Source organism: Vespa velutina, chromosome 14 (assembly GCF_912470025.1).
Source record: "Vespa velutina chromosome 14, iVesVel2.1, whole genome shotgun sequence".
Lineage (NCBI taxonomy): Eukaryota > Metazoa > Arthropoda > Insecta > Hymenoptera > Vespidae > Vespa > Vespa velutina.
In genome coordinates, this window is record NC_062201.1 from 4385528 (window position 1) to 4399689 (window position 14162).

General features: G+C 30.7%; 1 protein-coding gene and 1 long non-coding RNA gene across 5 annotated transcripts; one reads left to right on the forward strand and one right to left on the reverse strand.

The window, feature by feature from the left end:
* The first annotated feature begins 409 nt into the window (after positions 1 to 409).
* LOC124954216 (zinc finger protein 423-like) lies at positions 410 to 7954 on the forward strand. Of its 4 annotated transcripts, none has more exons than XM_047506777.1 (3): positions 410 to 885; positions 1350 to 1524; positions 1921 to 7954. In XM_047506777.1, exons 2-3 carry the CDS (start codon positions 1450 to 1452, stop codon positions 5917 to 5919), a joined length of 4074 nt encoding a protein of 1357 aa, XP_047362733.1. In that variant the 5' UTR covers positions 410 to 885; positions 1350 to 1449; the 3' UTR covers positions 5920 to 7954. The 4 variants fall into 4 exon arrangements, with proteins under 4 accessions (XP_047362733.1, XP_047362734.1, XP_047362732.1 ...); XM_047506778.1 differs by having other exon boundaries at positions 1442 to 1524; XM_047506776.1 differs by lacking the exon at positions 410 to 885 and adding an exon at positions 897 to 1106 and having other exon boundaries at positions 1442 to 1524.
* A 990-nt stretch (positions 7955 to 8944) lies between these two features.
* On the reverse strand, positions 8945 to 13854 carry LOC124954224. The gene is made up of 3 exons (XR_007102494.1): positions 13048 to 13854; positions 11126 to 11695; positions 8945 to 10961 (listed from the first exon to the last, which is right to left on the reverse strand). It is a non-coding gene; the product is annotated as an uncharacterized LOC124954224 (long non-coding RNA).
* Between the last annotated feature and the right edge of the window lie 308 nt (positions 13855 to 14162).

Below are 14162 nucleotides of genomic sequence, written 5' to 3' on the forward strand. Positions count from 1 at the left end.
TTATATTTTTATTTCATTGAAAAATTCAAACAACGTCAAAAGTACTTCTTCGTTAATAATTCAAAGTAATAATTGGTCTTTTATTCCTATTCATTTATTCACGATAAATTATATTCTATCGCTTGAAGATTAACGAATATGTTCGACTAAACTTAGTATTGATTTTTTCCAAAGTAATATGAGCGTAGAAAACGTGAAATATTGATATAGAGATTATTTGAAGATCATAGACCTATTTGGTCCATGGATATTCGTAGATTTTGTCCATGAATATATATACATATACACATATATATATATATAATTATTAAAATATGATATAAATACAAAAAATATGTGTGTATATGATATGTGTATGATATCTGGATTTAATAATGGACGTAAACTTAAATGGTAAAGAAATTTTCGACCAATAAGAACATAGTTAATCTTACCAGCACTCTTTTCTATGGTTTCCTTAATGTACTATTACCTTCGTTATATTAGGACTCTTTAAATTTGTTTGTATCACGTTGTTATCCTACGATATTTTCTTTACGAATGAAGAATCTTTCTATTATGGATGTTATAATTTATAACCTAGAAACTTTAGGATATACTCGAGCATACGCGTAGTAAGGATAAACATATAACAATAATTTTTCCTTGTCTCATTTGTCCTCTAAGGACAATGAACCAATTTTATTACGATAATATATTCAGCATTATTATTTAGGTTTTTTTTTCTTATAAGTAAAGCGTTATACTCGACAGCCAAGTTACAATAGTTACCGACATGAGGGCGTTGCGATTTCTTTCGATGGTAGTGGCAACATTGCATGATGGTAATTAATATAACTGATTCCTTCTTGATTTCCAGTCAAACAATAAAATTTTAGATACAAGGTATGCTTTCATTTATATAATTATTTTATTTAATACATATATATATACATACACACACACACACGCACGCACACGCACAGACATTTGTGTGTACGTATGTTCGGGCGTGTGTGTAAAGAATTCTGGCTGAGAAATTATTATATGGTAATATATAAAAAATATTTTGTGTATGATTTCTCATCGAAATACCAGATTCAATATGTTGTTCAAACGCATAAGTTGTACGTTTCTTTCTTTTAAATATTTGTACAATTGATATACACACACATATATATATATATATATATATATATATATATATATATATAAAAAATATATACATATATTTTCTTTTTTCTTTAGTAATTAAAAATATTGCAAAAAGAACGTTATTAATGTGTAATTTGTATTAGAATATATGTCGATAAATATTTTCGTTTCCATTTTTCTTTTTTTCTTTTTTTTTTTTTTTTTTTTTTTTTTAGTGTTTTATTAGAAGTTTCTATGTGATAAAGATACAGTGAGACTATAATGTCAAATAAAATAATTGATCTTTGAAAGTGAAATTTTATTCAAGATCCTAATATGGCACGAGTTCGTGAATTCAAAAGATCATTGGATGCTGTAAATACTAATATAGACTTTAAGGACTTAACCAGAGTAAGTAATATTTAACAATATAATTGAGTTTTATTGGTTATGGCTTTAGAGTACTCTACTTCTTTTCCTTTTTTGGCTATTATTACTTTTCCATAGTGCAAACATAAAATAAGCTTTGGTCCTAGTCCCATGCATTAACATTCTGAATTAATAAGATCCTTTTATATAATAGTTGCTTCAAACTATTCATTCTTTTATTTCAATTGATATTTTACAAACTATTGCTTAATGTAGAGTTGATTTTATATTTATAGTTACATGATGCCTTTATATCTAACAGCATTGAAATTGTTTGCTAATATATGAAAAAAGAATACATAATATTTATATTGCAAGGAATAATTAAGATTTCCAAGTAAATTAAAAATTTTAAATTAACTTAATTGCACTTTTTAGTTTAGCACAGAAGGAAACTTGATAAAACAAGAGCCATGTGATAGAAATGATGTGGATTCATATGACACTTGTACGCCAACCATTATAGAATCTGAAGATATTAACTCGATTAATATAATAGAGAATAATATCAGCCCGAAAGAAAATATTTGTACTCAGACTGAGAGCCTCTGTAATATAACCACTAATCAAATCCAAAAGAAGTCTTCTTCGATGGATCATGCGGAAACTGGAAATATAAAGTGTATTCAGAAAAAAAAAGATATCCTTGTAATCGATGAAAAGAATGAAAACAAGAAGGCATTAAGAAAAAGTAATGATATTAAAAGGTTCAATAAAAAACAAAGAAGAGATATGCGAATAACAAAGGAAAAGAAGAATGCTATTTATTGTGAAATATGTTCTTTATCTTACGACAATTTGAATCAGCTAAAACGTCATAAAAATTTTTATGCCAAACAAAATAATTATTTTTGTTCTAATTGCCTCTCAAATTCTTGCTCTCATATTAGGTTAAAGATTGATGGAAACGTGCAAAACTCTTCTAGATATTGTTGTCATTTTTGCAAACGAATGTTTCAAAGGAAAATAAGTTTACAAAGTCATTTATTTCACCTTCATGGAAAGGAAATAAGAGTAAATGTCGAAGACGATTCATTTTCAATAAATCATTCAACTGTTTCATATTCTGGTACGTCAAAGAAGAAGAAAATGCGACAGAAGACAATGGTGGAATACATTATACGTCATAATAAAGAAGATGCAAAGAAATCATCTGAAAATTTAAACAACTCGAACGTTAATAACGTTTTAACTATAATTAAACAAGAGAATGAATGGGTGGGTGATGATGATGAAGCGGGCAAGTCGTCGACGGATAAAATAGTTGCCAGTGTACCTCGAACAAGTCAAAAGTCAAATGATAATAGATTACAAAAACAGCCATTTGTTAAAATACACGTCGATTCTAACATGATGAAAGCTCTTTTAGGAATCTCTTGTTTATCTAATGACGACGATTACCTTGAAAAATCTTTTCTATATAGTAGTAATCGTAATAGTAATAATCATACTAATAATAGTAATAATATTAATGGTAAGCGTTACGCATTGCGATCTTTAAATAATTCTATAGAAGTAAATAATAGTGAGTCATCCACGATCGTACGTAAAAATAATCAAAGCGATAATAAAGTAAGAAAACTTTCAAGTATGTGTAAGAAATGTACCATTTCGTTGATAAGATGCGATGATAAATTGTCAACAAGGTCGACTTCGTATTCTTCAAAATTTGCTACGTCGTCTTCTCAGGTTTTACAACCGGTTAATCGTATATTTCGTAAACGTAGATTCTCACAACGGAAAAGTAATGGTAACGAGTCACCTTCCAAAAATTCCTTCTCACGAAGTAATAATTCTAAAGATTTTATTAAAAACGATTCTTCCGTAAGATCTCCACCTGTAAAAATTAGAAAACGAATTATTAATGGTAAATCAAGCTCGTCTATCACGTTAAATGCGAAGCGTTCTAGCAAGTTTAGATCGAGGCGCAAGAAGCGTTCTGGTCGACGTCGAACGTTACTCAAAAAAGTCAATCTTGATCTAAGAAAGAACGAATCTTTAAAGAAAGGAAATCTTACGAATCCCAAGAACTCATCGCCACAGAAGGAATCGTATTCTAATGAAATTGGAAATAAACAATCTGCGAATCCTATTGTTGAATTGAAGGAAGTAAAAGTATCTCTGATAAAGTTGCCAGAAATAAAAAAGGAATTGATTGTTTCGGGAATGAATGAAAATGGAATGGCCAATGTCAACGATAAAACTTTTCCTTGTACAATTTGTGATATGTTATTGACCACAGAGAGATATTTGAAGAGACACATGAAGAAATGTCATACGGCGTACATGTCAAGCATATGCCGAGCACGATATGCCTCGAAACGTCTTTTATTGAAACATTATTTACGAGAACACGACATGTGGGTATGCAAATGTTGCGTTTGTTATCAATTCTTCAGTAGTCGATTATCATTGAAACAACATTTGCTTCTACATTGTATTAGAATAACGTTATCGAAAAACGATCGTCCTCTTTCGAGTAAAAATATGAAATGTCATTCCAATGTAAAAAGATACAAGTGCAAGAGAACTGCGTTAAAAATCTTACTGCGGTCACAATCAACGGAACATCAAAACGATCGAAACGAAAGAAAAATGGAACATCAAGAGATCGATGATAGTAATCGGAAAAAGCCAAAGGAATATTTACACGTAAGTAGCATTGAGAATCTGACAAATCGAGTTAACGAAAGCAAAGAGAATAATGTCGGTGTACTTGGAAAGGTAAATGATCGGCAACCAGATCAGGCAGTCTCTGTTGAATTAACGAAACCATTCGAAAGTAATAATACCGAAGTTTCTCATTCTAGAAATAATGACTCGATAGAAGAACCAATACCGGATACTCCGTCCGCTGCCGGCGAATCTACCATTTGTAACGAGGATCGGCAAATTGATCTGTTATTGCATACAAATGTGATGCAATCGGATGATAATTATAATAATGAGATAACTAAATCGGGAATCGATGCTACAATGAATAAGCAGAAATATCCATGTTCGATTTGTGGGACACAATTTCAGAAGCCAGAAAATTTGTTCCAACATATACGTACCTATGATCACTCCTTCAATAATTTCTGTGAAATATGTGGATTATTCTTTTCGAAGAAAAAAATATTGAAGACACACAATAATACTACTCACAATTCTGCCATCTGTAGTTTATACACGTTGCATTGTCAATTCTGTAATCAAGGCTTTCGTACTGAAAACAATCTTCGTATACACGAATTGCATTATCATGCAAATACAATAACTATAAACAATGTAAGAGTGACGGAATTTTTGAAAGTTTCCAACTGTGGAATTAATTCATCTTTACCGATGGTCTGCAATATTTGCGGACTATCTTTTAATACCTTTGAACGTTATCAGTTACATTCTATGTATTATTATAAAGGTCACATATTCCCATGTACATTTTGTGGTAATATATTCCACGGATTGAACATGGTACATCGTCATAACAAACTGTTCCATTATCCTAGAAATAATTCAACGTCTTACAAATATAAATGTTCGATTTGTTACGAAGGTTTTGCAATTGAATCAAATTTTCATGCACATAAGTTGCACGTACATTCGAATAAAGAACATATAGAATCGTCGATTTCAAATCTCGCATTGAACTCTATGCATTATAATAAAATAAATAAGTCTTACATATGTTCCAAATGTAATATCGAATTCTACAGCATAGCGGAACTTATGATACACGTTGAATATTATTCCAATCGTGGCAATTATTTGTGCTTGAAGTGTCCCAGAAAATGTTGTACGTTGTCAATATTAAGCGAACACATTGATCTAACTCACAACGATAACAAATTGATGATCGGCCACAAGTGTGGCATTTGTGGCGAAATTTTAATGTCTGATATTTCGTTCTTATATCATCAAAATCACCTTCATAGTGACGTGGAAGAGCGACAAGTCGTTTCCTTTTCCTATAAATATTCTAATACGGACTTAAATATTAATAATATCGTTGATAACGATAAGTTGATGGTTGTTGATAAAGAACCAGTGGTAATTGTACACGATCCTACTTCCTCTTTTGTTACTTTGGAAAAATGTAATATCTCATGTCCAATATGTGCTGTCAAATTTGAAAAAGAAGTACATTTAAAGAAACATTTAGCCGAATATTTAGATTTCGGGGATTATCAATGTAACGAGTGTCAAAGACATTTCGTTAATTCTGACCTATTAAAGAAGCACATTGAAAATCATTTGGCACCGGGCATGCCTCTTACGAAATATTATTGTACCGTTTGTAACGAAAATTGTAAAACTTCTGTCGTTCTCGAATCTCATGTTGCTCATTTACATGCCCGTGTTATATTTAAAGACGTTTCCTCAAAGTCAGTTTAACATAATGCGTTTTACAAAATGATAATATATAATTTCTAATAATTCCAATAAAATTAAGAACTTAAATGTGAATGTTTCAACCAAGAATTTATTATTTTCTCTTATTTTTATTATTACCAAGAATTTATTATTTTCTTTTATTTTTATCGTTTTTCTTCGTTTCCATGTAAACGCCGTCGTCTTAAAAATATTCCTCATAATGTATTTTTACTTATATTTAAATGATGTTCCATTAAATATACTTACTTTTTTCAAATTACTTCGTAATCTATATTGTTATACATTCGTTACGTATATTTTGTCATTTTATATTTAAATTAGCTAATATAATTGAAGTTTTTTTTCTTTTTTCGTTTTTTCATCGAAATGTGTCTGTCAAAGAAATAAATGTATTTTACTCGATGCTCAGTTATATGTGTAAGATGTAAATTTTGTCTGCTTAGAAAGTACGTATTATTAATATTTTATAAATATTACTATTTAATATGAAAAGGAAAAAAAGAAAAAAAAAAAAAAAAAGGAAAAAAAGAAAATAGCTAAAGGAAAGAATAATAATGACATATAGATTTGTCATAAATTTGTCACCAAAAATATGTTTTAAATATCGGTTTATTCGTTATTTTTTATTAAAAAGTTTTAGACATTGAAAACTCAGTATTGCGAGCTTTATCAAGTAGTATTAATTATCAGTGATAAACATATTTTGCGTAGGCATTTATCAAGAAATTCAAAGAATTCACGATGATAATGAAAAAATCATGGCAATACTTAAAAAATCTGCTATTACTACTGATTGAAGGAAACAATTTATTAAAAGAAATTTAGGGTTAAGAGATTATCTTGGTTATTCAATAATAATGAATCGTTTGAAAACTTTGAATTTTCTTTCAATATTTTTATTTTTATATCCGACGTTTATCGAATATCACAGATTCATCTGAGAGCTTTAAAAATTTATACTCCAGCGATATGAAAATACATACATAAGTATATCAACATTAATTTATAATAGTTCCTTTTTATTTTGTTGTAATTGTAATGGAAAAAAAAGTAACGTTTATATTTAGATGTTGGCGAATTAGATATATCCAAATATTCGATTGTGATAAGTAGTCCTAATAATTAGCTATTATATATTATATTTTAAATTAATTCACGAGATTAATAGATATAGAAGACGAATGATCAAATTGAATTGACAAAGTCTATCGGATGGAAATTGAATGCAGTGGACCATGACAATAACAATGAACTATTCCCTTGGAAGAAAAAAGGATCAGCGTATCGAACAAATGATGAAAAATATTTCTGGGATAAGAAGAAGTTCATCTCCTAGCTATCTTCACTTTGAACGATGGAGTCTTAATTCTTGTCCTAAAGTACTCTCTAATGCCTGGCAGCCATGGAATTTGCGACGTATACGCGAGACGTTACATTGATTGCGCCCCGAAGCAAATCGTATTCGCAGCTTTGCCGATTCCACCGATCCGTCGAACAATGAACAGCGATGTTGAAATTGATGACGTGCGAGTTTGAATGGAGAACAAACTGATCAACTCCGTCAATGACTTCCCATTTGCTCTGTCAAAGAACATTCTGCGCAGAATTAATCTATTTCTGATCGGTCTAACTTAGTCTTCAAGATTCATCTATCCGTTTAATCTACGATGTGTATTAGAAAAGCGATCGTATTATAACAATTTTATTTTCTCTGTATTATCATAAGTATTATGAATTATATGTCAGTTATATAAACATTACATTATAGAGTATAGAAGAATATTGATGATGTACTTTAACGCCCGCGCTATATGAATAGAAAGTAAGACGACTGAATTAATTTTATAAAAACTGATGTTTCATAGAAAAAGAAAGGGGGAAAAAAAACGAAAGAAAGAAAAAAAAAAAAAACAATTAATCTCTGACACTTCCGTGGAAATTATTTATATCAGCCAATAATTTCACCGTTTCAGCCGATAAGACTAGATAATTTCTGTAAATTTATCTATTATATCATAATATGATCTATATTGGATCTTTACGTTGCAACTTTTTCCTAATGTATCGGTTGGAAATATTCCTTTTTCTTTTTTCCTTCCTACGAAGAACACGCGCATCAAAAAGAGACACGCCACGAATGAGACAGCTGTTACATTAACGGAATAGCAATGTGTTATAACTTTTGAGCTAGAAGATTTCTCAAGCATTCTGGAAACTACTTTTCCGTCATTTTATTCCTTTTTTGCGCCAACCATATTTTCGGGCAACACTCGAGTTTATACTTCACATTACGCAGCCCTTGGCTTTATTGAGGTGCAAAGCAGGTAACCGAGAGAAATCACGATTCATGGCACCCTCTCAACCTTCTTTTTTTTTCTTCTTTATCCTTTCTCCTTCCCGTTCTTCGTCTCTTTCCTCCTTAACTCCTTTCAACCCCTTGCCCCCGTCTATTTCCTCTTTCATGCCAACCCTATCCAACTTGAGTTACTCACTCACTCACTCACTCCTACGATTTACCCTTCTGAAAACGGTTGTTCCTACAGCGAATCTCCCTCTATCACATTCCGATAAGAGCACCACATCTGGAATAGCGAGATTTTTTTTGTCACCCGTTTATCTCATCTTCGAGACGTCGTTAGTTCTTTCGTGAAAAGAGAAGATGGATGATACGTACAAAGGGCCACATCGTTCAAAAACCAGTTTCAACGAGTTTAACCTTCGTCTAGAGTCTTTCAATACCTTCGAAGATTCCCTCGATCTTCTATTACGTGATTGACTTTAAGACAACTTATTTTGCGATTTAATCGTTATGCAATCCAGACTTAAATACAAAGAATAATATAGTTGAAAATATTTTTCGTGTTTCATTTTCTTAAATAACAAATTTTGATAGAAAAATATCTATGACATTTAATTGTATTATTTTTATTAATTATTACCGCTCATTAAAGATATATATATGTATATATACATGATTTACGAGAAGTATCCTTGTCAATACGTTTAACATCTTTTTTATCTGATGTAACAATGAGTAATAATTAGTCATTCGATTGATCGTTTAATTTAACTAAATATTTTAATTAAATCGACCGAATAAGCTTCATTCGATTTATTCTCTACATAATATATTTATAGATAAGTACTCTTATACGAGCTAATAGAGAATCAATGAAAGTAAAGGTTTATCTGTATACATTGGGAACTAAAGATGCAATATGCCTGAACGAATGATCCTAATCTCTATTTAAGATCCATCGAACTAATCAGACCGATTATTGCCAAGAATATGTCCTAAATTATTTCAAATGATTAACTTTGAATTAAACCGATAAAGATTTAATCGCGTCAATTATAATAAATTAAATATCTGATATTAATTAATATAATTGGATTAAATGAAAAATCGTTTGTTTAGTTGATCGGAATATTTAATAAAAATTTAAGTCGTACACGATTTTACTGAAACGTTCGCATTGTAAAAGTGATTTAGCTAAACCGAATTAAACCGGACCAAAGAAAATTATACCTGGCCGTAGTAGTTGCAACGAGTGCACGTACTCCTGTTAAACCTTTAATTACTTGTGCGGCTTTAATTTACATAACGAGTATGTTTAGTTCCTCGCTTCTACCAGTAGATATACTCTATCCTTGATATTATTCATTTCGTCTAACGATTCATTAAAATGACATGCACTTAAAATTATCTTTAATAAAAATTCACGATAGCACTAATATTAAAATCTTTCAAATCAAATACCCTTTAAGATCTTATACTTGTGATAGAAATTTATTCAGAATTTAAGAAGTTTAATTTACGTTCATGGAACCCTTTATGAATCGTTACTAATGAATCATTTTATTACACTCGCCATATTTAATGCTTTTATCTACCGTTGAAACCGGAGCATGACGCGACATAACGTTTCAGTAATCTAACTCAATAAATGTCGTATACTAGTGAATCGATGATTTTGGTTGATAAGTTAGGAATTTATTCTATAAATTTAGTACTTTCTCACTAATAAAAGATGGCGTACGATAGTAGCTATTGATAAATGTTATTTATTTTTATTATTAATCAAAGAAAGAAACTTTTTAATAGAGATAAAGGACCATCCGATGGAATGAATTCGATAGATTTTTTTTTGTTTTTGTTTTAATAATTTTTTAATTACAAAATATAATATTTTTCATAGAATAAAATAGTTAGTCTTACAAATTTGTTTTTACAGATTTGCAAATAAATTGTGGATTAAGTGTTATATTTTGAAATTATTAATAAAAGTGTCATTTTTTCCTGGCATAACATATAAATTAGAATGAAAGAAGCTATTTACCGGATTATTACGTTTTCCCTTTTTTTTTTTTTTCTTTTTTTTTTTTTTTCTTTTTTTTTCTTTTTTCTTCTTCTTTAAGTTTGAAGCTTTACTCGTTAAATCTTGTCCGCTTAGGATCGTGTGTACAAAATGGGAGCGAGTTCTAACTGGTTGTAAGAGGGGTAGAGAGTCGTGGTGGTTTCACCGTGTTGGAATGAAAGCTTTTCGTGGCTGTAGTTTGATACTACCATCCTTAGGGTTCTCGAGGCTTACTAAGTTCTCGCTCTCTAACTTCGTCCACGGAGAAACCGTTCCTCGTAACTTCAGAATGCCTAGTGTTTCTCCATTCGAGAGAACAGGTCGCGATTTAAATAGCAATGTCCCTTCATTTGTAATATATATAAATATATTCTTTACTATTAACGAAATATAAATATTTTACGAGATAGAATAAATTAGATATTATATAAATCGTTTGAAAATTAACAAATACAAATTCATTATCAAATTGACGAGAAATTTTTCATTTCAATAATACCGATCACATATATATATATATATATATATATATATATCAAGTATTGATAGATCTAATCGTAAAAGTTGTGAATTTTGTAACCTTCGAACTAACTTACACATCCAATTTCTCTGCCGCAAGATCTCTTTTCTCTCTCTACCTCCCTCCATCCCTGTCCCCTTATTTTTCATCATCTTACAGTCAGTCTAAGACAGATCAAAGCTTTATATTGCCGGGGAACTAGTTTGCAGTAAACGTAAAAAGGAAGTTCGCTTTTCTCAAGTAGTCGTTATTGGATAAACGTAAACTACAAGTAAGGATTCGAAAGTTGCACGTTGCCAAAGAAAAAGTATAACTCGAAGCTGCTTACTTTCGTTTCGAAGCTCTGTATTCCTTTTTCGAGTCGACGAAATCCACATCCGGCTGAGAATCCTGGATTGCAAGCACATTATAGAACATAAAAGGTACCCGTAGGTCGCATAAGGCATCGTCAGAAACTCGTTAGCAATATCGCCTCGGGTTTTACTGATAGCTCCGAGGGATTCGTTACTCTTTTATCGTCAAATTGCATCGATATTTCGTATCGAACGTTACATATATCATCGTTAGTTAAATCGTTTACCATTATCTTTAGTTTATCATTAATTATTTTATTTTCATTTATTCTTAATTGTTTTTTCCTTTTTTTCTTCTTATTCTTTTCTTGTTTTTAATCTTTTTAATTTTGTATCAAGCATTCGTCATAAAATTTCGATCACGTTACTCATCGAACAATTTATAATTCATGAATTTATCACTGTGATATCATTATATCCCAATTTTTCCATTGACAATCACTTGTCCTTTTAATGACTTCGAAGAATGAACGTCGATTATCATCAGTGTCTTTTTCATTTTCAATCGACGGAAATGGAGTTGTTTCGTACGTGTCAAGGACGACCTGAAAAAGAAAGACCGTACTGTACGAAGCGAAATGGAGCGAGAAAAATTTGTCGAACGAGAAAACGAAGTAACTATCGAAGCAATGAGACGAAAGAAAAAGAAGAATTGGGGTAGCCGCATTCCCGAGAAATAAATCACCACTTTTTCGTACGGACCATTTCTCAAAGTTCTCGTAGGGCCAATACAAGAGAGTGATACGATATCCCCATGTCTAGGTAAAAAGAAAGAAAGAAAGAAACACGCTCATGACTGTCCAATGTTTATCGCATTCCAAACTATTTGAGAATTAAAATGATACTTTTTTTTTTTTCTTTTTTTTTTTCTTTTTCTATATAAAAGTAACAACAAGGATCTAGGTATAATTTTACGATGTAGTTGTAAAATAAAATTTATCATTCATTTCTCTTCTTTTTTTATTCGCAATAAATTTTCTACTTCTATATAAATTTTGGAATACGTTCATCGTAAAGAACATCAATATTGATACAAATGGGGAATTAGATTTTCGAAATGGTCGTAGAAACCTTAAATTTCAAGCAGCAATATCAGCGGAATCACTTTTCCAACGTTCTCGTATTTACTAGTGCCAGACCAAATTGCGCATTTTCCACGAGCAACCTTCTCTATCCTATCTTCTCCCCTCTAAACCTTGGTAAGAGAAATGGCCAGAGTTATATCTTGGTCGCAACGTGGATGCGTACGTCTTCTTGAAAATACATACATATATATATATATATATATATATACATACATATGTATGTTTGTATCGAGGATGAGAAGGTGAGAGAGAGGTCGGGAGAGAAAGAAATAGAGAGAGAGAGAGAGAGAGAGAGAGAGAAAGAGAAAGAGTCTTGTCGGTTTTATTTGTTTGTTTTCGAAGGAGCCTCACGGAAATATATTTCAATGTCGTTTCTTGTCATCAAAATGTTGTTCAGTACGAAACCACTCTCCGTCGAGTTCACAACGTGCGCGTACGTCTCTCATATTTTGCGTATTTTCAATATGTGCATATTAAAGGCGTGTACCGAAAAATAGATACAAGTGAAAACGCTTCAAGACTAAACAACGTCTTTCGTCTTGAGAAATTGAAAGTTGCCAACAGATTTAGTGATGTGAACGTGATAAAATATATATATATATACATAAGATTTTTCGTACATCATGTCTTGTATTTGTGCGTTAGGATTTAGAAATGATAACGTTTGATTTTTAGAAACGTTTCACGTAATATTAAATACAAAAATTGTCTTTCCTAATTTATTTTCTCTTCTTCTTTTTTTTACTTAATTACGTATATTTAGCATAAGAACAAGATTTAAGATTTTCGAAAGGATCAAAATTTGTACTTACGTAAACGCGGAATCGTTATTTTCATTCGTGCACCTTCATTCACATCACGTTTCTCTTATTTGTTTGCTTTTATATCGTTGACAATGAAATACTTGTTTCACGTCAAATAAAATGGATCGAAAACTATATTCATCTGAGTTTTGATCAATATCAGTGCAGAAACTTCTCGAATTACAATGCTTGTGTTGGTAGGAGTAGGAGAGGGGGAAGATATCGATCCTTACCAATGAGGTGAATTAAAAGAGAAAAAGAGAGTACGTATAATGAAATCTTTGAAAGAGAAAAAAGGACAAAGAAAAAAAAAAAAGAAAGAGAAAAAGGAAAAGAAAAAACTAAAAATATACAATTACACATAAAATTATAGCTTTGCCGTAAGCATTATGAACTAATATATTATCAGCAACTACGTCAATGGATTTTTGTTACAGGTGCAACCCGTACTACATACTCAACTCGAGTTGAGTTATGAACCAATATCCTTGGATGTAAGTGGATGTCGTATATGGTCGTAGTATTATACGTACAACATGGACTGTGCTTGGCACGATCTTAATGACTCTTAATCTCAAGTACCAACGGCGATATTGAGAAATGCAATACTAAAGTGTAATATGGCAAGTTGATATATTTATAATATATTTCTTCGTAGCATTCTGACAAAATATTTTTTATCGAGATACAATTTTAAGAAAATTATAGAAATGTAACGTTAGACTTATGAATTGGATATCTCATGACTTGATACAATGCACAAAATTAAATTAAAAAATTGCAATTTCATATCGTAATAAATTTCTTCGTATTAGTTTCAACATTAGTACAATTCTTTTCTTGGATATTAAGTAATTTTCTATGATTCTCAAGTACATTATTGGGCCGAGCAATTTCTATGGAGGTAATACAGATGGAAGAAAATTTTCATTCGAATTACAATCCAATATTGTGTTGAGCTGCGTCGAGAAGAAGTATTTCTCTCATGAGGTATGTGCTTTACCGACTCTGATATCTATACTGGTAAAAAAAAGAACGAACACGCATATTTTTTTTTTTTTCCAAAAGTATCTAACTGATTATCAAATAAATTCATGCTTTTACTTCTATTACTTATTTATCAT

Bases quoted from the DNA above. Each gene is read 5' to 3' on its own strand.
- LOC124954216 (XM_047506776.1), top strand. From the start codon at position 1,055: ATGATTTCTCATCGAAATACCAGATTCAATATGTTGTTCAAACGCATA. The intron at 1,107-1,441 runs GTACGTTTCTTT...ATTTTATTCAAG, and splicing joins GTTGTTCAAACGCATAAGTT to ATCCTAATATGGCACGAGTT. The intron at 1,525-1,920 runs GTAAGTAATATT...TGCACTTTTTAG, and splicing joins ACTTTAAGGACTTAACCAGA to TTTAGCACAGAAGGAAACTT.